This window comes from Somniosus microcephalus, chromosome 9 (genome assembly GCF_052327205.1).
Source record: "Somniosus microcephalus isolate GS21.2 chromosome 9, FLI_Smic_1.0, whole genome shotgun sequence".
Classification (NCBI taxonomy): domain Eukaryota; kingdom Metazoa; phylum Chordata; class Chondrichthyes; order Squaliformes; family Somniosidae; genus Somniosus; species Somniosus microcephalus.
Window position 1 is genome coordinate 202,529,792 of NC_140995.1, and position 27,301 is coordinate 202,557,092.

Genomic DNA, 27,301 nt, shown 5'->3' on the forward strand with positions numbered 1-27,301 from the left:
TAGCTTTGTTCATCAATGACACTTTATTGAAGTATGAGGATGGCTGTACTATTATAGCAGAACACACTGTACCACAACACAACTACACAGTGTGTTGTAACAGGCACCAGAATAACTGAGGCACTTGTACATTTACATAAGGTACCAGATCACCACCATGAGTATAGTAAACTCTTGTTTAAATGGCACTTCATCATCCGGAATTCTTTAATAACCGGCAAAATAGATAACCGGTAATCTTGCCAATTCCATCCATTTTTCGTTTTTCCAAGTCCGAGTTTCCCGCGGTGGCCGAGTTAGTCAGTGGTTTTTATTTTGTGCGTGTTAAAAATTGCCTACCTCTGTTATCCGGAATTTTTCATCAACCGGCACCATCCCGATCCCGTAGGTGCCGGATACTAAAGAGTTTACTGTACTCACAATACAAAGGGTACAGGACTTCCACTGGTCAAAGGTAAATTAGAGAGGCCAATTGTAAATCACAGGCATCTCAGGGCTGAAGCACAAAAAGGGGCGTCAGATCTAGGAAATTGTCTCCAGGTGCAGTAGAGTGAAATTAAGCCAGGGGTGGGGGGGGGAGATTTGATTGAGCGATTTGACACATTAGATAGGGAACTTCCCATTTTTAAAACAGTTGAATACTAGTGCTAAATTGCATTAGAACACAGGAGTAGTAATAGGCCAGTTCTATCCTTAATCACCCTTTGACCAAATCTCCCAACATCCTTACTTTGTAAATAAGTATCCAGCTCCCTTGTAAACACTTCAATTGATTTGCCATATGGCTGTTGGAGCAGAGCATTACACATTCTCATGGCCCCGTGTGTGGAACAATATTTCCTGAATTCATTTTAAACCATTTTAGTTGAAATTCCAAGATTATGCCTACCACTTCTTTATTTCCATTCCCTTCTAAAGGGAAAAGTTGTTTCCTATTTACTATGTCAAATCCATTATTTATTTTATACATCTCAATCAAATCACCACTAGGAAATGTAACAAGTTTGTTTAGTGTCTCATCATACCCAAGTCTCACTGGGCTTTCTCCAAGCCCATGTCAGGTTATAATTCCAACAAACAATTTATGTGTAACACTATCCCATTCATAAAATAAGACATTATTCCCATACTCTATAAAGGGCGATTCTCCACTTTTGTGCTCCCAGCACAGATCACACATATTGGAGCATTGGGCATGGAGGAATGCAGGCCTGTTATACAGCCCACTTGACTTCTCATTTATTAATTGATAGCATTTAAACTCAACCATCAGAAAGGCAAGAGCTGCGGCGATTTCACCTAAATATTATTCAATCATTCAAAAAATGCATAGAATTAGGAGATCTGTATATCTGGGAGCTCTCTGACAGTCATCACCTGAAACTATATGCAGAAGAAGTGACCAGCATTTGATGAACCAGGGTTGTTGATACAGGAAACTTTGTGCTATCCGGCACCGACGGGACCAAGCTGTTGCCGTCCCATCAAAACTGCCGGACAAACCAGTGCTAATGTTGAAACATACGGAGATTTTGAGCTCCGTATCTGGCAACAAACCCTGTTGCTTGCTTCTAAACAGTCAGCCGTACCTTGCAAGCGTCTCTGTAGCTTAGCAACAGCTTCAGCGAGACCTTGCAGAGCCTGACTGGTGAAAAAAAAGCAATGAAAATAAAAAAAAATTAACGAAACGGCTCCTGATTTTTGCCAGTGGCTCAAGCATTCCGGACAGTTAACCTCCGGATAAACCAAAGTTTCCTGTAAATTGGATTAGGCAAGAGAAAAGCTCTGGCAGCCTGTACAAATTCTCAGGGACTTTATAGGCAATTAGCAACCAGCTGGGACAATGTCCTCAGACATTTGTCTTCATGGTATTTATCTGGCTGCCCCAAGAACATAAAATAAATCCACCAAGTCATCTAATGATATTGCAACAGATTAGCCTGAACAACACTGTGCTCTATAGCCATTAGTGCTTAATTTTGTGAACAAATCCTATATAAAACTTGTTTACTCAAGTGTTAAAATACTCCATAAACAAAATATCAGTTTATAGAGCAAGGATATACATGTAATCATCTTCTAAAGATATCTGTAGTCTTCAAATGTTAGTTACATAATTATCTATAGTTTAGACATTCACTAATAGGATTTGTGGACCCACACACAAGCTGGATGCTTAAAATGGGCCATGTTGTATATTGGGATTGGACAGCTCTGGTTGAAGAGCCAACACCACCGGCACAAGCCTGGTGGGCTGAACAGCCTCCTTTTGTGCTGCAATTTCAGAAATAAATTTGAAAGAGTCAGAAATTAACACAAAGTCAGGTGAGTATCTGACAGAGAAAAAAGCTGATCCGACCAGCATTCCCAGCACTTGGTTTTTATTTAAGCACTATGGTTGTCTTTGTGAACATAGCCCCATTATGAAACATCAGACCAACCTGTATGCATTTACTGTTTACAGAAGGAAAAAAGTGAAAGATCCAGAAAAAGCCATACTCGGATGACATTACCCAAACACTTCAATTGAAAATGTACTGTATAGGTCTGCTTCAATACATCAATAAGTTTTAACCAAAATAAAGTTTACATGATAAAGATTATTTAAATAACTTCGGCGGGGGGGGTGGTGGGGAGAAGACACACACAAACCTCACGTCATTTACAAGTCAGCAGGTGAACACAAAATGTTAATGGAATGCTTCATTCTCACCTAAAATAGTGATCCCAAAACCACAAATATAGAAAATAGAAACAAACTTAATGAGTCCCCAATGTAAGCTCACGATAGATCTTACAATTTTAGAAATATATTTTTCAGACCAGCACTGATTGCAAGAACACAAGGTAAATACAGACAAGGAAAGCCATTTGATGCATCCACACCAAGCCTTCCATAGAGGTCCTCCTCCAATCTCCTCCATCACAGCATTCAATTGTTTCTCAAAGGATTCCAGGGATTTTGTAGCCAACGCTAACTGGAAGTCCATGCCATGAGTTTATCATTCTTTGTGTGAAGGACATCTTGGTCACCAATCCTAAATTTGTTGTTCATTTGTTTAAACTATTGTCCTACTTCTTGGTTTCATTTCAAGAAATTTTCTGAATCTACCTTTACCATATTGTTTACATTCTTAAAAACCTGATTACTGTACACTGTTATTTTTATTTTAGTAATTTAACAATCAGCAATCTAAATGCTACCTTAAAAAAGGCGTTACACAGGAAACTACAGTACTACCACTTTTTGCAAAATTAGTGCATCATCTGAAATCAGGCAGGGTTAAAATATAAAGGCGGCATCAAACCAGGAAAAGAAAAAATCATTCCTGGGACAACATCCAGTGTGCTTGGATTCAGCTGTTTCACAAAGCTCCATTTTGAAGTTAGCAATTAGTCAACAAAAAAAAAATCCAAATAGTTTTCAATTTTAAAAGTTTGCAATTCTCTCAATGCAGTGACTTTTATTTTAACATGTAAACAGTAGGGATGGACATTAAATCTGAAGTTGTTGTTGGGGTCCACCCAAATTTGGGACAGTTCAACAGAACCAGGTTCAAGCTTGAATTTTTCCTTAATAGCAGAATTAAACTTATTGCAGAGGCAAAAATAAAAGAATTCACCATCATAATAGGCTGGAGAAGTGAATAGTTTTAGTAGTCCTGATCTGGCTTGAATTCAACCTGAAGCAATTCACTTGCACACATACTACCTAGTATGGACAAGATCTACAGTTCAAGCATAAAAAATGATCTGAACATGTCTCCAATGTGCAGATTTTCAGTAGACGTAGTTTCTTAAATACTGATGGGTGATTAAAGTACAAGGTGTAAAGATGCATTGTGCAAAGACCACATACTTATTGATGCAACATTTCCTCATCTTTTGATCTCTGCACCACATGATGATCCTGGTCAATATTTTTATTAATATATTGAGACGTTCAGCAAGGTCGGTCTTCAATATGTGCTGTACTGCTGCAAGGCCTCAAGCGCTTAGCTACAAATGAATGTAAAATAAAAATTAATGCAGCTAGTTATTTTAAATAACAAGAAATAGGAGCAGGAGTAGGCCATATGGCCCCTCGAGCCTGCTCCGCCATTCAATAAGATCATGGCTGAACTTCTACATCAATTCCACTTTCCCACCGTATCCCCATATCCCTCGATTCCTAGTGTCCAAAAATCTTATCGATCTGAGTCTTGAATATACTCAACGACTAAGCATCCACAACCCCGAGGTAGAGAATTCCAAAGATTCACCGCCCTCCGAGTAAAGAAATGTTTCCTCATCTCAGTCGTAAATGGCCGACCCCTTATCCTGAGACTATGAACCCTAGTTCTAGACTCTCCAGCCAGGGGAAGCAGCCTCTCAGAATCTACCCCATCAAGCCCTCTAAGAATGTTATACGTTGACAACAGCACAAGTAACAAAAAGGTTGACACCTGGCCTTATTTTGGAAAACCTATTGTATTTTGGTGACTTTTGTGCTCTGCTGGAGATAGTGGTAGTGGAGATTGGAACGCTTTTTCTCACTTTTGGTACTCTGTATCTGTATCAACAGGCCAAATCAACGTGTGGGTCATATGTTGGGATATCCATTGCTGTGCAACCTGATCTACTTATATTAGAGTAGATTTCACAGTACTGGCAGCAACATCTGGCTGCCCGAGTTCCTTTGCTGTAGGAAGGTCTGCCAGCAATATTCATCATTGGCTGTGCTGCTGCCTCAGAGGTGACTCCCTGATCCACAGGAGCAACAGCACCATCTCATTTACATTATAACTTTGCCATCAAAGTCAGGGCCATTCAATGCCTTAACCTCAGTCTTAAAAAAGATATAGCTGGGCTGCACCTTTCTGATGACACCTGAGAATTTGGTGTTTAGAAAGGGGCTTTCTCTATTTGTGAAGGTTCACACAAACCGTATTGGCAGAACCAGATATGACCTCCATTCTTGGATAGGAAATGGAGAAGACAATGTTTCTGTGTGAACTCCACTTAGTCAAATACTCTAGATAAGTAAACATTTGGTAGTTAGCTTCTGCTGATAACTATCAAGTTCATAGTATCTCATTTATTGGCCCAATTCTAAAAGTGCAGCAAGAACACCGGGTACTTACGCTCTATAAGCTTCCATTTCTTCTGCTCAGAGTGAAGGAAGCTACTGAGGTAGAAGATGACAGGTAGGAAAAGGATAAACGTTGACACTGCAATGACTGGAATAGTGTCACTGCAGGGGACAGTGCAGTTATAGGTTTTGCTCCACAGCTGCCGCGTCAAGTTCATCTGAAAGTACCAAACACAAAAGAACATACGAGGGCGTCAAACTTTTGGGTCTAAAATCAATTTGGTAAGTGGCCGTATGGGTAGTTTTTCAAAGTACTTAATGATAATTGCATTCATAAAATGTCTCATGTCAAAATGACTCAAAAATTCCACAGATACAAATGATCACTTTTGAAGTGCAGTAATTTCTTATGTAGGCAAATGCGACATCCATTATGAGCTGGCAATGAGAAAAATGACCAGTTAGACTGAATTTTTTTTTGGTAGTACTGATTGAGGGAGGAATGTTGTTCCGGACACTGGGGAGAACTCCCAACTCTTTGTATGGTGTGACGGGATCTTTAATGTCCATTTGAATTCCCAGAACAGACGGACAGGATCTTGGTTTTAGATCTTATCAAGTGGACTGCACATCCAACAATGTCGGCTAGCACCAGACCATGAAAAGCTGTTGAGTCGTCGTAAAAACCCAATCTGTTAATGTCCTTTGGAGGGGAACGGTCACCCTTACCCAGTCTGGTTCATGTGACTAATCCTGCACTATTTGGTTGACTCTTAAATGTCCACTGAGGTGGTCTAGTAAGCCACTTAATCGTTAGAGTAACTAGGGGCAGACAATAAATGCAGTGTTGCCTGTGTGCCCAGAGAACATCCAGAGAACAAATTCAATATGCAACACTTCTTTAGAACTGTACTGGAATATCAATCTTTAACCTACAACCATCTGACCCAGAGGCAACAGTGCCATCAACTGACAAATTTAACGGAGACCTTTAAAATGTATAATACATATTCCTTTTATTTGGAAGGTTTTTATAGCTTTCTAAAGCTGATTAGAAAGTAAAGTTTTTGAGTGAGTTGGACTTTAAAGCAGAACTGACTGTTTGCCAGCCTGAATGCAGCATCCCAACATTTTGACCAAAGGATGCGAGAACTAAAGGATCACTTTCAATACATAAAGGCAACAGCATAACCCAAAAGTGAGTTCCAGTCATCGTGCCTGAAATTAAATAAGTGATACCTCAGTTCAATGCAAAAGAGACACTGGCTCTGCAGGCAATGTTTCTGATACGATTCATTTTATAGCTGTTGCAGCGCAGGTCTCAGGGAAGCGTGGCAACTTAGCCACTCTAGGATCATTTTAATATTCAACCGTTTTCCTGTACATTGACTGCACTGTGCCCACCATTCCACACATGTGCAGGACTGGCTGTGATATTTTGGCCGGCACACATTCATGGAGCAGTAGCACCATGATGTTACAATCAGTCATGAAGTCACCACTTAAATGTGCTGCTGTCACGTCAGCAATGCGTTCCCCAACTCCAATGAGAACAGTGAAAAGCAGGTCTTCTGCACCATTGGACCTAAAATAAACTTAACCTAAAATTTATGTGGATGTAACTCCTAGCTGCAGCAGACTTCACGACAGCAGCTGATAACTAAAGTGCAGCATAAGAGCACCTTACAGTCGAGTGGCAATTCAAGTCAGTGTGGCTGTAGATCAAGCCTGCCTGTATATGAATGAACATCAATGTGAGGGGAGGGGGGGTAGAAGAGATTTGGTGGGAAAAATACCCCTATCTACATATTCAGGCACCAGGGACTTTGCTCAAGTTACATGAGCAAAAACACAATGTTAGTTTATCCAACTAGTCTATTTTAAGAGAGTTATGGTATTTTGAGAATAACTCAATAGTCACAATCTGAAAAATTAGCAGAGTTATGTGTTTGTTTTAACAATTCAGCACATGTGAGGACATATTTGTTCAGCTACAGTTCCAACTTGCTGAAAAACAGATCAAGACCAAGAACCACTTTAAATATACTGAATGCCCCTTTACATCAGCATAGGTTTAGAATTAGATTGTTACTGAGAGTTGGCAGCACTGCCGAGAGGATGGGTATTACATAGTTCTCAATGTACTTACTGCATCGATGATGTCTATGCACAGGGTCTGTTTTTCCCCCATTCTATTGTACCATACAGTCAAATTATTGTAAGAACCTTTACACTTAATGCAAAGATCAGAATGGTTGCCATGATCTGGATGTCCCTACAAAATATAAAAATGAAAATCATTGAATTCCACTCTGTGGCACAACAGGTTAGCCCACCAAGTCACCACACATGCACACTTACAATAACATGATCTCAGAGGAGACAGATCATAGGGTAGATGGTAGTAAACATGGAGGTATGGGCTCACATGAACCGGAGGTCAGGAATAAGCAGACACTGGGAAACGGGAGAGGAGACAAATAAGATGTTTATACCTAAATGGTAGAAGCATTAGAAATAAGATGCCAGGATAGTAAATTAATTTAAATTAATTAAGGGGAAAGTCATGCCAGGAGAGCCCAGCCCCGTGATGTGCTCCTCCTGCTCCATGTGGGAATTCAGGGGCACTGCCCCTGGTGACTACGTGTGCAGGAAATGCATCCATCTGCAGCTATTAGCAGGCCGCATTGAGGAGCTGGAGCTGCGGGTGGATGGGTTGTGGAGCATTCACGAGGCTGAGAAGTTCGTGGATAGCACGTTTAGTGAGTTGGTCACACCGCAGGGAAGGGCTGCACAGGAAGAAAGGAAATGGGTGACCACCAGGCGGAGCAATAGAAGTAGGCAGGTAGTGCAGGAAACCCCTGTGACCATTCCCCTCTCAAACAAGTATACCGTTTTGGATACTGTTGGGGGGAATGACTCACCAGGGGAAAGCAGCAGCAGCCAGCTTCCTGGCACTGGGGGCGCTCCTGCTGCCCAGGAGGGGAGGAAAAAGAGTGGGAGAGCAATAGTCGTAGGGGATTCTATAGTAAGGGGAACAGATAGGCGTTTCTGTGGCCGTAGACGTGAATCCAGGATGGTTTGTTGCCTCCCTGGTGCCAGGGTCAAGGATGTCACTGAGCGGCTGCAGGGCATTCTGGAGGGGGAGGGTGAACAGCCAGAGGTCGTGGTCCACATTGGTACCAATGACATAGGTAAAAAGAGGGATGAGGTCCTGCAGCAAGAATTTAGGGAGCTAGGGGCAAGATTAAGGAGCAGGACCTCAAAGGTTGTAATCTCTGGATTACTCCCGGTGCCACGTGCTAGTGAGTATAGGAATAGGAGGATAGAACAGATGAATGCGTGGCTAAAGGGATGGTGCAGGAGGGAGGGCTTTAGTTTCCTGGATCACTGGGTCTGCTTCTGGGAAAGGTGGGACTTGTACAAGTCGGACGGTTTACACCTGAACCAGAGGGGAACCAATATCCTTGCGGGGAGGTTTGCTAGCACTGCTGGGGGGGGGTTTTAAACTAATTCGGCAGGGGGATGGGATACAGAGTGGAGCTATAGTAGGGGGTGATGTACAGCCAAATAAGGAGGAAAAAACAAGTCAGCAGGGAAGGCAGAGCAAAGATGTGAAGGCAAAAGGGAATATGGCAGGGCTGGAAGGCATTTATTTTAATGCAAGGAGTCTTGCAAATAAGGTGGATGAACTGAAGTTGTTGTTGAACACATGGGAGTACGATATTGTTGCTATCACGGAGACATGGTTGAGGGAGGGTCAGGACTGGCAGCTAAATATTCCGGGGTATAGAATCTTCAGGCGAGACAGAGGGGGGTGTAAAAGGGGAGGGGGTGTTGCAATATTAATTAAGGAGTCTATTACTGCTGTAAGGAGGGATGATATATTAGCGGGTTCCTCTAATGAGGCCATATGGGTAGAACTTAAAAACAAAAAGGGGTCAAGCACCTTGCTGGGAGTGTACTATAGGCCCCCAAACAGTCAGGGGGAGATAGAGGAACAGATATGCAGGCAGATATCAGAAAAGTGTGAAAATAATAGGGTAGTAATAGTGGGGGATTTCAACTTCCCCAATATAAATTGGGATAGTCAGAGGGTGAAAGGCTTGGAGGGAGCAGAATTCTTAAAGTGCATCCAGGAAAGCTTTTTGAGCCAACATGTAGAAAGTCCTACAAGAGAGGGGGCGGTACTGGACCTAATTCTAGGGAATGTAGCCGGGCAGGTGGTGGAAGTGTCTGTAGGAGAGCATTTTGGCGATAGTGACCACAATTCGGTGAGATTTAAGGTGGTCATGGAAAAAGACAAAGACGGCCCGGAAATCAGGGTTCTAAATTGGGGGAAGGCCGATTTTAATAAGATAAGACAGGATCTGGCAAAAGTGGACTGGGAGCAGCTACTTATAGGAAAATCCACATCAAAACAGTGGGAGGCTTTCAGAAGGGAAATAGAGAGAGTACAACACCAACATGTTCCTGTAAAGGTCAAGGGTGGGACCAACAAGCAAAGGGAACCTTGGATGACAAAGGCTATACAAAAATGCATTAGGAAAAAAAGGGGGGCTTTTGGCAGTTACAAAAGACGGTGGAAGCCCTAGAGGAGTATAGGAGGTGCAGGGGCATACTTAAAAAGGAAATTAGGAGGGCGAGGAGGGGCCATGAAATAACACTGGCGAGCAAAATAAAGGAAAATCCTAAGATGTTTTATAAGTATATTAAGGGCAAGAGGATAACCAGGGAAAGGGTAGGGCCCATTAGGGACCAAAGTGGCAAGCTGTGTGTAGAGCCAGATGAAGTAGGTGGGGTTTTAAATGAATTTTTTGCCTCAGTGTTCACTATGGAGAAAGACGATGTAGATATAGAAGTCGGGCAAGGGGACTGTGACATACTTGAACATATTAGCATCGAGAGGGAGGAGGTACTAGCGGTTTTAGCAGGCCAAAAAGTGGATAAATCCCCAGGCCCGGACGAGATGTATCCCAGGCTGTTGTGTGAGGCAAAGGAGGAGATTGCAGGGGCTCTGACACAAATTTTCAGAACCTCTCTGGCCACAGGGGATGTACCAGAGGACTGGAGAACAGCTAATGTAGTACCATTATTCAAGAAGGGTAGCAGGGATAAACCAGGGAATTACAGGCCAGTGAGCCTAACATCTGTGGTAGGGAAATTATTGGAAAAAATTCTGAGGGACAAAATTAGTCTCCACTTGGAGAGGCAAGGATTAATCGGGGATAGTCAGCATGGCTTTGTCAAGGGTAAATCATGTCTGACCAATCTGATTGAATTTTTCGAGGGGGTGACTAGGTGTGTGGATGAGGGAAATGCTGTGGATGTGGTTTACATGGACTTCAGTAAAGCTTTTGACAAGGTCCCGCATAGGAGACTGGTCAAGAAGGTAAGAGCCCATGGGATCCAGGGGGCCTTGGCGCGTTGGATCCTAAACTGGCTGAGTGGCAGGAGGCAGAGGGTGATGGTCGAAGGTTGCTTTTGTGACTGGAAGCCTGTGTCCAGTGGGGTACCTCAGGGATCGGTGCTGGGTCCCTTGCTGTTTGTGATCTACATTAATGATTTGGATGAGAATGTAAAGGGTATGATCAGTAAGTTCGCGGATGACACGAAAATTGGTGGGGTGGTAAATTGCGAGGAGGAAAGCCTCAGGCTGCAGGACAATATTAACGGGTTGGTCAGATGGGCGGAAAAGTGGCAAATGGAATTTAACCCGGAAAAGTGCGAGGTGATGCATTTTGGATGGACAAATAAGGCAAGGGAATACACAATGAGTGGTAGGACCCTAGGAAGTACAGAGGGTCAGAGGGACCTTGGTGTACATGTACATAATTCCCTGAAGGCAGCGGAACAGGTAGATAAGGTGGTTAAAAAGGCTTATGGGATACTTATATTCTATGCCTCTGCTAATGAAGGCAAGAGCAGGGAGGTTATGATGGAGCTGTACAAAACGCTGGTGAGGCCACAGCTGGAGTACTGTGTGCAGTTCTGGTCGCCTCACTATAGGAAGGATGTGATTGCTTTGGAGAGGGTGCAGAGAAGATTCACCAGGATGTTACCTGGGATGGAGCGCCTCAGCTATGAAGAGAGACTGGACAGGCTGGGGTTGTTTTCCTTGGAGCAAAGAAGGCTGAGGGGGGACCTGATTGAGGTGTACAAAATGATGAGGGGCATAGATAGGGTAGATAAAGAGGAACTTTTCCCCTTAGTAGGGGGGTCAATAACAAGGGGGCACAGATTCAGGGTAAGGGGCAGGAGATTTAGGGGGGATTTGAGGAGGAACTTTTTCACCCAGAGGGTGGCTGGAAGCTGGAACTCACTGCCTGAAAGGGTGGTAGAGGCAGGAACCCTCACAACATTCAAGAAGCATTTGGATGAGCACTTGAAATGCCATTGCATACAAGGCTATGGACCAAATGCTGGAAAATGGGATTAGACTGGACAGGGAGGGATGGGCGGCGCAGACACGATGGGCCGAAGGGCCTCTTTCTGTGCTGTAAAACTCTATGACTCTATGACTGACCGGAGTTTGTTGTGGTAGTAGGGAATTACGACGTAGTGGGAATATCAGAATCATGGCTAAATCCCAATAATGGAAAATAATAACATTTAGAGATATAGAGTGTGTTTAGAAAAGACAAAGTGTGCAAGGTGGTGTAGCCCTGTGTCAGGAACACCAGGGAGGTTAAAGAAGTTAATCCTGTTGAAGCTAGTCCAGTTAGACATCTTGAATACTAAAAAATTCAAGCTAATATTAGAGGTATGCTATTGACCACTTGGTCAGAATAAGGAGGATGACAATTTGCTCTTTGACAAGATAGAAAGGATATGGGAGAACAGGAAAGTTATTTTAATAAGATACTTCAATCAACCTAGTCTAAACTGAAAATCCAAGTGGTGGAGTCAGAGTTAGTAGATATAATACATGGCTGCTTCTTGACCCAGTGTGTCTGCAGTACTGGGTGTAGTTTTGGTCTCCCTATTTCATAAAGGATATTCAGTCATTGGAGAACAACACAGAAGGGCTACGCTGTTGATCCCAGAAGTCAAGGGAATGACTTTTGAGGAAAGACTGATTACCCTGGGTCTTTTCTCTCTTGAAAAGAGAAGACGGAAAGTGCATATGATAAAAGTGTTTAAAATTTACACAAATTAGATCCAGGCAAGCTTTACTGCTGTGTAAAGAATTTAAGCACAAGGAGTCATATTAACACATTAAGAATAGAAAATAGAAAATGCGAAAGGAAATTGCTTACTAAAAAGGTGTTACGTATGTGGAACAGAATACGGACATGGGTGGTGGAAACAAAAACCTTAATGAGTTTCAAGGACTGGACAGGTTCTCATCAACAAATGGGATTCAGCTTTATTAGAAATGCACCAGGGAATATTTGGACAGGTGGGCTATATGGACTGAATGTTCTCTCCTGCCTGAACCTGTTACTATGTCCTCCCTAAATAAAGATGTCCCAAGTAGAATGATGACTTCACTACAAATGAGCTGGAAATCCTTGACAGGCTAAGCAGCCTCTCAAAACAAATAAATCCCCAGGCTGCACCACCTCCTTTTAACGGGCTTTATCCCAGAGTGATGAGACTAAGGAGGACATCAGAGACACAGACAATCATTATGAGGGAGTCAATGGACATTGGAGGTGTACCAGTAGATTGCACATATTGAGAAATGGTGAAAACAGATATGGGAAGCTACAGACCCATTAATCTTACTTCCATTCTATGCAAAATAATGGAAGTGATTATCAGGAGTGAACTTGAAGATCATCTGTATGCCAGTAACCTAGTTAACAGCAGTCAGCATAGATTCAAAAGGGGAACATCCTGCTGATCAACCTCCTGGACTTATTTAAGTGACAACTCAAGTGGAATGTAGTAAGCCCCATGACCTAGTTGTTGTTGTTTTAGTATCTTTACACTCTTCCATTTGAGAATAGCATGAAGTAGTGGAAAGATTCGCAAGCTGATCAACAGCCCGACAGGCCACGATGTGAACACTCCCTCCATATCCATAGCCAACTTTAGTGCAGCCAAGAGTGGCAGTCTCATATGGCTAGAGGGTTTTATGGGCTATCTCAATCCAGTCGGTGAGGGGGGCAGACACCTACACCCACTGGACACGAGCATCCCGCTGGATGTCAACCCGGAATTCAGAGCCGGGACTGTCTGGAGCAGGGTTCGAACCCTGTACCTTCTGACTCAAGAGGCAGGAATGCTATCACAAAGCCAAAGGCTCACTCCTTATGACCTGGTTTACTTCAACTTCCAAAAACCTTTTGACAAAGCTCCAGACAAAAGAATATTAATTAATCTCAGTTACAAGTATTCAGGATAGAGGAATTATGTCAGAATTGCAGGAGTGGAAGGAAGGAGGAATACTGAGTGAGGTGCCTCAGGACTTGGTTCCAGGACTTGTACTGTTTCTAATTTACATAAGTGACCTGGGTTCAAAAACTCAATGCAAAGTGGTCACATTTACAAATAGCACCAAACAAGGAGGGAAGTGGAATCAGAAAACACAGCCTAGAAATCAGAGTGGGTTGGATAAAATATGTAAGTGGGTCAAACAATTACATGAAATTTAATGCAGACAACTATAAAGTGCTACAAAGAGGGATAAAAGAACTGAAGAACATAAGAAATAGGAGCAGGAGTAGGCCATACAGCCCCTCGAGCCTGCTCTTCCGTCTCAACTCCACTTTCCCGCCCTATCCCCATAGCCTTTGATTCCGCTAGAGTCCAAAAATCTATTGATCTCAGCCTTGAATATACTCAATGATTCAGCATCCACAGCTCTCTGGAGTAGAGATTTGCAAAGATTCACAACCCACTGAGTGAAGAACTTCCTCCTCATCTCAGTCTTAAATGGCCGACCCCTTATCCTGAGACTATGCCCCCTAGTTCTAAACTCTCCAGCCAGGGGAAACAACCTCTCAGCATCTACCCTGTCAATCCCCCTCAGAATCTTATATGTTTCAATGAGATCACCTCTCATTCTTCTAAACTCGAGGGTATAGGCCCAATCTACTCAATCTCTCTAAAAACTAAACATGCACACACAAAGAATGGAAGAGACTGGACAGACTTGGGCTTTTCAGCCTGGAAAGGAGGTGTCAGAGAGGTGATCTTATAAAGCTATACAAGATTGTTAAGGGTATATATATTTTAAATTAAACTGCAGCAGAACATAGGGACGCAGGGGGAACTTGTCAGGATCTCTCTACGTGGCTGAATTAAGATGGGCCAAATGGCCTTCCTCATCCATAATTATCTTGTGTAAGTCCTACTACTTCCAACAGTCCTTGTGCTGCATTTTTCTGTAATTAAGTGACCCATTGCTTTCAGCAGTCACACCATAGATGCTCAGTTATTCAACAAGCCCATCAAACAATGGCTCCCAATTACATCGGTGCCCATTTTGGATCATTTTGTTTCCTTTCTTTCTGTAACTAAGGAGAAATCCTATCCTAAATGTTTTGCACTATACAAGATCACTCCTCCCCTGCATGCTGGGACAAATACATTATAATCAGCTTATGAATATTTTAGTGCCAACCTCCACTTCACTCTGCTGAATAAAATGGATTTTTAATGACATGGATTGCATTTGGCATCAACACAAACAGCACAAGTATTTTCTAAAAGCTGTTCCATTAAAGTGTACATAATCTCGCAAATTTAAATACCAAATACAAGACATGAGCGGTCCTTAGCTTTTTATCATCTAGTTTTATTTTCTGGAATAGGAGGATAGATGCATTGTTGCTCTATTGCAAATTTATAAATATTTTTCTTTCACCCCCTTCTCTGGATGCTCTTTACTTTCACAGGCAGTACACCTTTCTCCTTGCAGGTTAGTTTGCCACAAGCCTGTGATCTATGGTCCAGTCTTGGCAGTGGAAAAACAGAACTCTCAATAGCAGCTCTAACAAGCAGCTAACACGCTACAGAGTGGCACCAGAAAGCTTCCAATAAATGCATATACACAGCAGTGGGGGCGGGGGGAAAGAGAACAGGTCTGGAAATGCAGTGGAAGAGCAGGCTGAAGAAAACACTAGGCCTGGGTGCTGCAATGTCTATGTACTAGTTGCAAAACCTTGGTCTCAGAAGGAGTGTAGGCAAGCTGATTGTTATTAGAGGTGAGTTAGTGATATCGGGCCCAGGAAAACAAAAATGTATTTGATTTTTTTTTTAGAAAGCTTATGCATTTATTGTTAAGTGGGTTTACGTCATTACCAAACCCTATAGATACAAGCAGAGCAAAGAGTGTTTGATATGCAAGTTACCGAAGAGTATTGTTCAAAACAATTCAGAGAATCATTCAGCATCTTCTTAAAGATTACAGTGTCCATTGATGGTACTGTTCTGTTACTATTTAAACAGGCTGTTGAAGGGGGAAAAAAACAGTAGGTTAGTAAATAAAAGATACAAGTTGCTAGTGGTGTTCTACCTAGAGTTACAACTGCAGAAATATTTTAAACATTCAATACTTACAGGACATCTAAAAACCATGGCAAAAATGTATATAAAAATAAAGCGACGCTCAGGCTGTAAAATAATCCCGAATCAAAGCTTTCCCCAACTTCGAACTTGAATACGACAGTTTAGTGTCACAAAAAGTAAAAAAGTTAAACTAAAATTATTAGCACTTGCTACCAGATTATTAAATAGGGCGCAGTTTCAAGAAAAATACTTCAGCAACTGTCACACTAGAGAAACTCCATAAGCTCCACCAACAGACTCCCACTGCTTCTCCTTGATCATAGTGCAGCACTCCTCTGGCTGCTAAATGCTACTTTAAGAGCTCACTGCAGTACTTATTAGATCAGTATGAAATTCACAGGTAATTTGTCAAAATTAGCAACCCTACATTCATAATATTGTATTTCATTGTAAACCCAGGCTACAGTCTGCAAAATACTAAGTGCCCCTTATTGTTTGATCAAACAAGAGACACAATTCAGTGTATGCGGAAGAATTTGCATTCTGCAGTTGTCTTTCTATATGTACTGTGTGCCGCTCCCATCTCAGATGGAGCTGTATGTCTCCGCTGCCTGTGATGCTTAATGCATCTCTGACTGCTCCACCCTTCCCAGCCAACAGGTGGAGTTCTTATCTCAGCTGTTCATATGGCTCTACCTTTTAAAAGATTTAAAAACTTAAAATGTGGCAGTCATTTTCAGAGTCTGATTGAAAAGTGAAGACGGGAGGTGATTTTGACTTGGCAGGTGGGAGGTGGGTCTCAGTGGCTGATGGAGGGTGAGCTCTGCCTTAGCAAGCAGCATAAAGTCGAATCCAGTTTTAGAATAGTTTGGCTAGAAAAATGGGTATATGCCTAAAGAGATAGTAAATTGGCATTTTTATTATTTTTCCATAACTGAGAACATGAAATTGTTCTCAGTCAAAGCTGTATCCTGCTTACTCAGGTATTTTATACAAAATAATCCAGGTGCTGGTTTGAAGTTGTGCCTCAAATTGATAGAATGTCTTTCAATTCACCTTCCGTAAAGAGAGAACGCACATTGAGGGACTTGTGAAAATGTAAGTACTAGTATGTAGGGCAAGGGTTCTTGGTTACGATCTCCAGGTCCAGGCTATTGTTTAAACCAGATACAGGTAGACTATCCTTTATCCGAAAACCTCGGGACCAGCCGTGTTTCGGTTTTAGGAAAATTTCGGATTTCGGAAGGTGCGCGAAAACACTTCGGTTTTCAGAGGTAATTCGGTTTTCGGGAGTGCGGATAAAGGATACACTATCCCTTATCCGAAAATAACGACTATAAATACTGTAGTTACAGGGATAAATACTGTAGTACAGTTTATTTGTAAGGAAAACATTCAGTAAAACTTCAAACATGTACAGGTACAAACTAAGCTAAATACCTGTACATAAACATGCAATAAAGGTACATTACATCTGGCTTGAGGATCTTGGAGAAGATGGTACATCAGTGTTGTCATCAGGTTGGAGTTGGACATCTGAAGATGGGCCAGGAACAGGATTCTCAAGTGATGAAGCATGACTACGACAGACGGCCTTTTTAAAGACTTCTTCCAGTGTCATCTGTCTCATTAACATTGGTTTCTGTCTAAGCAGTCTCTCTTTAATTGAGTAAACTTGCATAATCTCTTGCTCACTGATAAATGCACGTTTTTCAAGGCCAGCAATTAACTGATCACACATTGTCACCATATCGTCTATGGGTTTTTCACCTGTGTTCTCAATGTCATCATCATCATCACTACTGTCCTCATGCTTGTCTTTATTTAACCCCATTTCAGCAATTTCCCCATCACTCAGTGAATTCACAACAGGTGCATCATTGTCAATGTTCAGCACTTCTTCGATGTCAGCTTCCTCTAACGTATTTACACTTTCGGATGATAAACCTTTGGCGTAAGTGAGGAGGTTTGATATCATCTTCTCCTGACTGACAGGAAATCCTTCAAACTCGTCATCTGCAGGTCCATCTTCATGAAACATCGTTGAAGGCCAAAGTCTGTGCCAAGCATTTGTTAATGTTGGTTTGTCAACATCGTTCCAAGCATTAGCAACTGCATAAATGGCATCCTTAACATTGAATTCTTTCAGGAAGCTTTGGATTCCTTCGCCTCTGTTGATTGCATCAAGCATAGAGTTCAAAAAAACGTCTTTATACTTGCTCTTCATGGAGCGTAAAATTCCTTGGTCACAAGGCTGTATTAAAGATGTCACATTAGGGGGAAAGTTAATGCCGAAAACATAACTTTTCACAAGAAGTTCAGGAGGGGGATGTGCGGAGCAGTTGTCCAGGAACAATAAAATTTTGCAGTTTTCTTCCAGTCCAACTTGCCTGCAATGAGCTCGTGTCGCTGGTACGAAGTGGTTATTGAACCAGTGAGAAAATATTCCTCTGGTTACCCATGCTTTCCTGCTCGCATAATAATGCGCAGGTAAATTGCATACACCTTTCAAACATCTCGGATGTTGGCTTTTTCCAATCACTACCAACTTTAACTTGTGTGTGCCTGCAGCATTGGCACACCCAAGAACAGTCAACCTGTCCTTAGCATCCTTAAAACCTGCTGGTGCACTCTCATCAGCCGTTGCTAATGTTTTTCTAGGAACATAGCGCCAGAACAGAGCTGTTTCATCAGCATTGTAAATTTGTTCAGGACCGAGGTTTTCATCCGATATTATTTTTGCAAACTCATCTATGTAATTTTCAGCTGCTTCATGATCAGCAGAAGCTTTTTCACCACAGGTTTTCAGATATCTTATACCATGACGCTTCTTAAATTTATGCAGCCAACCTTCTGAATATTCACACTCAACTTCAATGTTCAGTTCTTCATGGTATATTCTAGCTTGCTTCATGACCATCAAACCAGTCAGTGGCACACGTTCACCTCTGCGTTGTCGAATCCACTCAATCAGCACACGGTCAAGATCTTCATTTTTTGCCCTATGCAATGTTTTCCTAATTTTCATTAGTTTATGGTCATCACTGTCAGTGTAAAATTTCAACAACTTGTCTTTCTGTTTCTTTAAGTCATATACGGTGGTACTTCCCACACCATATTCTTCAGTAAGATGTCGCACAGACACACCACGATCAAGCTTCTGCAATAACTCCACTTTCTGCGATATCGATAATGAGCGATGCTTCCTTCTCTGCTTCTCACTGTTACCCATTGGGGTATCTGCAGCTCTTTTTAGCATTTTCACAAATTGTTAAAAGCCAGCAAATATCTAAGAGAGCAGCAAATATCACACAGAGCAGCATAACACCTGCGTGGGTCAAGCTTTGCGCCACTTTCGGCTTTCAGAGGTTTTCTGGTTTCGGATGTGCGGATAAAGGATGGTACACTATCTCTTATCCGAAACTGGGTGGGGTTCGGCGGGGGTGGGGTACGGCGGGGGGGTCGGGGTCGGCGGGGGTCGTGGTCGTGCGCATTTCGGTTTTCAGAAGTCATGCTTTGCTCCACTTTCGGCTTTCAGAGGTTTTCTGGTTTCGGATGTGCGGATAAAGGCTGGTACACTTACGCTGAGCGATTTCGGTTTTCAGAAGTGCGGAAAAATGCTACACTATCCCTTATCCGGCTAGGCCTGTAAGTCGTGCGCCACTCTGGTCAAGTCGTGCGCACGACTTACGCTGACCGAAAAAACCTTTGGTTTTTAGAGGGTTTCGGTTTTCGGAAGTCCGGATAAAGGGTAGTCTACCTGTATTGGGTAGCAGGATCCCCGGATCATAGGCCACGTGAGGTCTGCTACAGGAGCAATTGGTGACAATGAGCCCGAGAGACTATCCAGCACACAGTCTGAAAATTGTCATTTATTGGAAGGTTAACATAAAAGGGAGGGAGCATTGGAAAGGAATTAAATGGGAAGTATCAAAAAGGACAGCTTGCTTTTTACTACACCTATCCTTTACCATAACTAATTTAGTGTCTGATACAAGTGTAATGGATGGATTAACGTGGGACTTGAAAGAGGGTGAAGGAAAGATTCATTGTAAAGAAGCGTTTGTGACTGGCACTTCTGGCTCCCACTTAAACCCCACTCTGGCCTGCTTCCATTCTTTTGAGGCCAGAGTTGTCACATTTTGGAAATGCATGGGTAGATAGCCCAATTAAACAAAGAAAGCTGAGGAAAAAACCTCAAACCACAGCCCCCATATAGCATTGTGCAACTTTTTGCACCAGAAAGCACAGCAAAACCAAAATGTCATTTTCTTTTTTAAAAAGAGGCACAAATGGTGCAAAATAGCTGTAAATTTAGAACAGATCATCAACACAACGAATCTCAAACCAAACCAACAATCTTGCATAGTTTAACTAAAAGTAAGCAGACATACCATCACACTGGGAGTCGGTCCAAAGTTTTTGCAGATAGTTATACATCTTCAGGACTATTTGCAAACGGTCTGATCTCAAGAGTTGTTTTGAACAGCTGACGTTGCCCGAATCTTTCTGGAAAGGGCAGGACAAAAATTGGAAAAATATTAAGAAAAAAAGGTCAACAGCAATGGAATAGACAGCGAGTCACGCACATAATGGGGTGAATACAAGGCAAAACCTATTGAGTGTAGCTACCCAAAATAGGTTTTGCAACACAAGTATTCAAATGCCATGTCATTTCTTTGTGTACTGTAGAAATACAGGAATTCTCTACTTAACATGTAGCGGATACACAGTAAACACTGAAAGCGCTCTGGCATGAGTCTGCTTTTATGTGTGGAAATATGAACGGCAGCACACAACGCAACATTAAAACTCCAGAACCACCAGCAATGTGGTTTGTCTACATTACAGAAACTGCAAATGTACTTGCTGTAATTATTGCAATACATGAATTCCTGGAGGTGGCCTGCCAATTTCACAAGCAGCTTCCTGACTAACTGCATACTGCCACTGAACAGAGGCAGTCACACAGTTTCAGTTGTTGCTAAATGTATATACCATATGGAGAACTACAACCCATTTCAGAGTACACTGCAAGACCTCAAGCCTTTCTTCCTGTCCTTGTGAAATGGGACTCTCACACCCTACTTAGTGTAGAACGGCTTATAATGTCTGAGCATCCTGATGCTATAAAATTCACCCTGCTTAATATTGCAGGTAGTTCTATAGTACTGGAATAACTGCACTTGTGCCATTGCTGTATGAGTGGATCCGCAGCCAAAGAAGATGATAGTTTCTGCATCAAGAGGCACCTGCAAAACCCACCTCCTTAGATGACATTTTGAACCTCAGCAGTGTCATCTTGTTGACTTTACAGCAACTTGCATTTATATAGCACCTTTAATGCAGTTAAACGCCCCAAGGCACTGCCAAATTCAGGGCTGTTGTTGGTAAGAACTTTGTGAAGAAAATGGAGCTGCATGAAATCCCTGTGCATTCAGCAATCATTTTCAAAGTGACATCGACATCAAGACAGCATTCAACCGAGTATAGCACCAAGAAACTTGAGCAAAACCGTGTGCATGGGCGGGGGGGGGGAAGTGGTGAAATCAGAGGCTGGAGTCATTCTGACACAGAGGAAGATGGTCAGGATTGTAAGGGGCCACTTGCGCCATGCAAATGCCAGGTAATGACCATCTCCAACAAGAAAACGCCCAGCCTTTCTCTCCTAGACCTCCAACAGCACCACAAGTTTATATTGGGCCTGTAACATAGAAAAATATTCCCAGGAACTTCACAGTGGTGTAATCAGACAAAAATCCAGAGTAAAAAAGAGATATTAGGAGGGGTGACCAAAAGCTTCATCCAAGAGGTGGGTTTTAAGGAGGGTCCTAAAGGAGGGAGAGGGAGGTTTAGGGTGGATTTCCTGGACAGTGAAGGTTCTGCCATCAATGTTGGGACGAAGGATGGTGAGTTGCTAGAGTTGGAGGAATGCAGAGTTCTTGTTGGGGGGCTGGGGCCATGTGGGGGAGGGTTGTAGGGCTGGAGGTTACAGAGATAGGGAGGGGGGAGGTAATGAAGGGAATGAGCATTTTAAATTGGGGCCAATGTAGGTCAGAGCGGACGGGGCGATAGATCAGCGGGACTGGTGCAGGATAGAATACAGGCAGCAGAGTTTGGGGTGTGCTGAAGTTTATAGAGGGTGAAATTCTGGAGGCTGGCCAGGAGAACATTGGAATAGTTGAGTCGGGAAGTGACAACGGCATGGATAAGGGTTTCAGCAGCAGATGGGCCAACGCGGGCGATGGAGGTGGAAGTAGGCGGTCTTTGTGATAGAGAATATGGAGTCGGAAGCTTAGTTTAGGGTTGAATTGGGCACCAAAGTTTCAAAGAGTCTGGTCCAACCTCGGGGAAGAGGCTCACCGCTCACCTGGATGGGTGCAGCTGCAACACTCAAGAAGCTTGACACCAGCCAAGACAAAGCAGTTTGTTTGCTCAGTAATCCTGCCTCTGAACTCAGTATCTACCCCCTCCACCACCGGCACACTGTGGCTGCAGTACGTACTATCTACAGGAAGCACTGCAGCAGCTCCCCAAGGTTACTTGGACAGATTATAACTCAACAAGTTATTCTAACAAGACTATGCCTGAAACTAGGTGAACATCTGAAAATAATGTATAAAAACAGGGACTTCCTTTAACTCCAATTCTCCTCTCTAGCAAAGCAAACCTATGACCAAAGTAACCAGTTTCAGCCCAAGGTTATTGTCCCAAGGGAAGAGTAGAAATGTTTCAGAATGGACTTTGTACAGAATCATGGGCAAACACATCAATTCCCAGCAAGCCCACATGTGAAAAGGATTCTGGCTCTTGTAAACTAATTAAAGGATTTACTGAGGGCAATTAAACTAGGGATTTATCAAAAGCAATTACTTGCTTTAAAAAAAAAAATCAATTTTATGCACTACAAGTCACGTACAAGTTAAAAATGATCAATGAAGACTGACTAAGCAGCACCTAATAAATAATTCCCACAAGGTCCACAGATACGCCAAAGGTCAGACTCCCCAAACATGTGGTAGGTAATTGCCCGAGCAGCAATCACTCGAGTTTAGTGAAAATTTAATGGATAGGTTACTTAGCTTTGCGGCCTTCCAAAGCAGTAGCACAATTTGAGGGGGTTGGATGACAAAAGATTTCATTTCAATATATCCTGCTGACTGACCCCAGGAACATACTCTTCCCTCATCCCCTCCTTGCAGGGATGATCCATCCCTCAACAAGGCAGACGTTACTGGGAACTGTGTGTGTGGAGAAATAGAACCTACTTCAGACCACTCTGCAATACAGGACATCAATATGCTCTGAACACAACAGCAATAATTATGAAAGTCACTTATTATAGTAATAAAGCAGGCTCATATTGAAAAAAGACACCGGATAGAGAGCTAGATGTACACACAAATGCTCATCACTGCAGATACCCGCTACAGAATTACCCAATACTCAATAATCATTTAGAGTGGTCAATCACAATAAACAATACTGACAATAAAACTCGATACTGGCACCCACCATCAGTAGAAACACTGACCAGATAAATTTAATATGCAAGAGATGTACAAGTATCTAAAAGCAAAAAGCACCCTAGAGTATTATCTGGCATCAGATTTCACTCGTTTGAAAATACACGCAACTCCCAATTTCTCTCAACTATTCGATTCAATTACTGCATTGTAATCCTTCCTAAGCATTCAGTACTCTCCTTTCAATTTCTGTTCAGAGAAGCTAACATAGGGGAAAGCAGAAAACAGAATGTAAAAAAAGAGATGGCCATCAAACTCATGCCCGGTCACACCTACATTCAGGACACACTATTTTCTATTCTTTCTGCACCTGAAATGGGACATGAATTCTCGACACGTGCTTTTGTAATTCAAAAACAAGAAAACAAAACAAATGTTGAAGTTATTATATATGAAATCAGTTTCCCCCCCCCCGCCCGCCCTTCCTTTTGTCACTCTCTCCCACCTGGCAGCTATCTCTTGCCCTGCCAGTACACTTCACACCTAATCTCAGCCTATTACCATCTCGTCTGGCTTTTAACACCTTTTATTGTCTCTTCTACTTCTTTTGTCCGATCGCAGCCCTGCCTTCGATCTATTTTCTTTTCTTTCCAGTTTTGAAGAAGGGTTTCGACCCGAAACGTCAACTCAAATTTCTCTCCACGGATGTTGCCGGACCTGCTGAGTTTTTCCAGCATTTTCCGTTGTTATTTCCATTAAATTAGGATCCAATTTTCTCTTCAATTAGCCTATTTAATTTTCAACAATTTAATCCACCAATTTAAAGTAATATTCCAGATTAACCTATTTCATACCATTTATTATTTTATATACCACTATATAAGATCACCTCCTTTCCAGCCTTAAATGCTCAGGTCTCTATTCTTTCTTCATCGCTTTGTGGGACCTTGCTGTGTGCAAATTGGCTGCCACGTTTGCCTACAGGACAACAGTGACTACACATAATTCATTGACTGTAAAACTCTTTGGGACTGGGTTTCTTTTCTTTCGTATGTTGTCCATTATTTCCTTCCTACGTGCAGTACTTTCCCTCCCCAAGACACTCTCTCCTCCTTTAAAACGCTCCTTAAAACTTACCCCTCTAACCAAGCTTTTGGTCGCTTGTCCTATTATCTCTTTAAGTGACTCTGCGTCAAATTTTGTTTGATAACGCTCCTGTGAAGCGCCTTAAGATGCTTTACATTAATGGCGCTACATAAATGCAAGTTGTTGTTGTTTACACTAGTCCACATTAAATTTAATCTACCATTCACCCGTGTCATTTTTGGGCTGCCTGTTTCAATTCCACTACCCCTCCTAGTTTTGTACAAGTGTAAATACGATTTGCATTGAATTTCTGAATATAAATTAAAAACACTGGTGATCCTAATAATGAGCTTTCGGACACGTGACTCGGTACTCCCCGCACCCCCACATTACCCCTCTAACCAGTACCTGTTGTTCTCTACCCATCGCCCAATTTCTTATCAATACCCACGGTCAGTCCTGAATCCCTACACCTTTGAATTCAATTCGCAATTTTTCATGTGGAATTTTATCGCATGCCTTGTGGCAGTCTCACGAATCTCCTCACTGGTCTCCCTCAACACTCTGGGATAATAATTACTATATAACCGGAGGTTTTGTTTGTTTTAAGCCCTTTCAGCTTGTCTAGGACTCATTTATGTCAAAGTCCTGAAGTTTGCCTTGGTACTTTTTTTTTTGGGAGAGGGCGTGTTGTTCAGGTCCTCTCCAAATATACTGCTTGCAAATATTTTGAGGAAGTCATCATTCTGAATGTTTACTATCTCGTGCTCATCATCAGTTGACTTGGCGTGTCACTTCAACTACCGAGAGCTAATGTAGGTCAGCAAGCCCAGGAGCGATGGGTGAACGGGATGAGTTCAAGTTTATGGAGGGTGGAAGATGGGAGGCCGGCCTGGAGAGCGTTGGAATAGTCAAGTCTAGAGGTAACATAAGAACATAAGAAGTAGGAGCAGAAGTAGGCCATACGGCCCCTTGGGCCTGCTCCGCCATTCAATAGAATCATGGCTGATCCAAATCTAGACTCACGTCCACTTCCCTGCCCTCTCCCCGTAACCCCTAATTCCCTTATCAGCTAGGAAACTGTCTATCTCCGTTTTAAATTTATTTAATGTCGCAGCTTCCACAGCTCTTTGGGGTAGCAAATTCCATAGATTCACTACCCTCTGAGTGAAGAAGTTTCTCCTCATCTCAGTTTTGAAAGGGCAGCCCCTTATTCTAAGATTATGCCCCCTAGTTCTAGTCTCACCCATCAGTGGAAACATCCTCACCGCATCCACCCGATCAAGCCCCCTCACAATCTTATAGGTTTCAATAAGATCGCCTCTCATTCTTCTGAATTCCAATGAGTAGAGGCCCAACCTACTCAACCTTTCCTCATACGTCAACCCCCTCATCTCCGGAATCAACCGAGTGAACCTTCTCTGAACCGCCTCAAGAGCAAGTATATCTTTTCTTAAATACGGAAACCAAAACTGCACGCAGTATTCCAGGTGTGGCCTCACCAATACCCTGTATAACTGCAGCAAGACCTCCCTGTTTTTATACTCCATCCCCCTTGCAATAAAAGCCAAGATTCCATTGGCCTTCCTGATCACCTGCTGCACCTGCATACTAACTTTTTGTGTTTCATGCACCAGGACCCCCAGACCCCTTTGTACTGTAGCACTTTGCAGTTTCTCTCCATTTAGATAATAACTTGCTCTTTGATTTTTTTCCTGCCAAAGTGCATAACCTCACACTTTCCAATATTATATTCCATCTGCCAAATCTCTGCCCACTCACTTAGCCTGTCTATGTCCTTTTGCAGGTTTTTATGTGCTCCTCACTCACTGCTTTCCCTCCCATCTTTGTATCGTCGGCAAACTTTATTATGTTGCACTCGGTCCCGTCATCCAAATCGTTAATATAGATTGTAAAGAGTAACAAAGGCATGGATGAGGGTTTCAGCAGCAGATTCTTCCTCAAAACAATCAAGACAGTTGGTCAGTCAGGATCTTTTCCCTCTAAAACCATATTGAATGTTATTTACCAGGTTGTTGCTGTACATACAGGCCTCAAATTTAATCCTGATAATCAGTACCTTGATCTCACAGAGAAATTAAGACTAATAGGTCTGTAGTTGTGTGTTTATTTTGTTACACTTTTTGAATATGGGCACCATATTTCCAACCTACTTGTTGCTCCTCAGTGTCCAGCGATTACATCAATAATTGTTACTGCCTCTCAAATCTCCTAACTGCTCTCTCTCAACACGCTGGGATAAATACCATATAACTGGAGAGTCTGATTGTTTTAAGCCCTTATGTTAAAGTCCTGAATTTTGCCTTGGTACTTTTCTTTGGAGAGGACATGTTGTTCAGGTCTTCCCTTGCAAATAGTTTAAGGAAGTAATCATTCAGAATGTTTACTATCTTGTGCTCATCCTCAGTTTCAAGAACATTTGCATCTTGAATGAAAGGCTCCATCCACATCAAGACTGGGGTAGATGGGAGCTGAGGGAAAGCGAAGCAGGGCTACACACTCCGTTCCTTGAAAACACGAAGATGTTAAACACGATACACAAAAATACATGCAATATTCATCAGCGGATGTAGTGCAATACAGATTCAGCTAGAAGGAGGAACAGTGGTAGAATTTGGAGGCGATGAAACACTCGCTCCCTTTGCACGTACTGAGATGTTGGCGAACGTGTCCCAGAAGTTGTGGAACTGCGGGATGCATTTCTCGCAGATCCGCACCGGCCGCGCGTTCCTCGCCACGCAGTTCACCAGAGCGGCGCTGCTCCCGCCGAACTCCCGAAGCAGCCGCCGGCAGGTTTCGCTCACCGCCAGCTCCTCCAGCAGCTCCGACCAGCCGAGCGCAGAAGACATCCACCAGGCGGGGGCGCTGTCCCAATCGGACGGGCCCGCGGCGCTCCGCAGCCTGCGGGAGAGCGGCCCATCCTCCCGGTAGACGTCGATGCCGTCCCACCACGCCGGGCCCTGGGCTTCCAGTGAGACGTCGTCGTGGTAGTGGTTGTTCCTGCTGAAATCCGTACTTTCCAGCGGGAGTCCACCGCCCGAGGAGGTGCCGACCGCTCCCTCCCACATCAGACCCAGTAAAATGCCGCTCAAGAGGCCGGCACCAACCATCTCCAGCGCGCTGTTGTCTGAATGCGCTTCCCGCGCCTGCGTACTCGCTGTCGCCGCTGACGGTTGTTTGTACGCCTGCGCACTCG

The 27,301-nt window shown here is 42.9% G+C and overlaps 1 protein-coding gene across 3 annotated transcripts; it reads right to left on the bottom strand.

Annotated features, from left to right (window-relative positions):
* On the bottom strand, positions 1-27,301 carry ostm1 (osteoclastogenesis associated transmembrane protein 1). 3 transcript variants are annotated; one of them, XM_085997768.1, is made up of 6 exons: positions 26,910-27,299; positions 19,927-20,041; positions 15,376-15,473; positions 7,221-7,346; positions 5,124-5,289; positions 1-3,999 (listed from the first exon to the last, which is right to left on the bottom strand). In XM_085997768.1, the coding sequence occupies exons 1-6, from the start codon at positions 27,213-27,215 to the stop codon at positions 3,944-3,946; spliced, it is 867 nt and encodes a 288-aa protein (XP_085853894.1). In that variant the 5' UTR covers positions 27,216-27,299; the 3' UTR covers positions 1-3,943. The 3 variants fall into 3 exon arrangements, with proteins under 3 accessions (XP_085853894.1, XP_085853892.1, XP_085853893.1); XM_085997766.1 differs by having other exon boundaries at positions 26,757-27,299; XM_085997767.1 differs by lacking the exon at positions 7,221-7,346 and having other exon boundaries at positions 26,757-27,301.

Coding starts and splice junctions, on each gene's coding strand:
- ostm1 (XM_085997766.1), bottom strand. CDS start 27,215: ATGGTTGGTGCCGGCCTCTTGAGCGGCATTTTACTGGGTCTGATGTGG. Junction 15,474..19,926: donor GACCGACTCCCAGTGTGATG/GTATGTCTGCTT, acceptor CCCCTTCAACAG/CCTGTTTAAATAGTAACAGA. Junction 7,347..15,375: donor GTTTTGAACAATACTCTTCG/GTAACTTGCATA, acceptor TATATTTTGTAG/GGACATCCAGATCATGGCAA.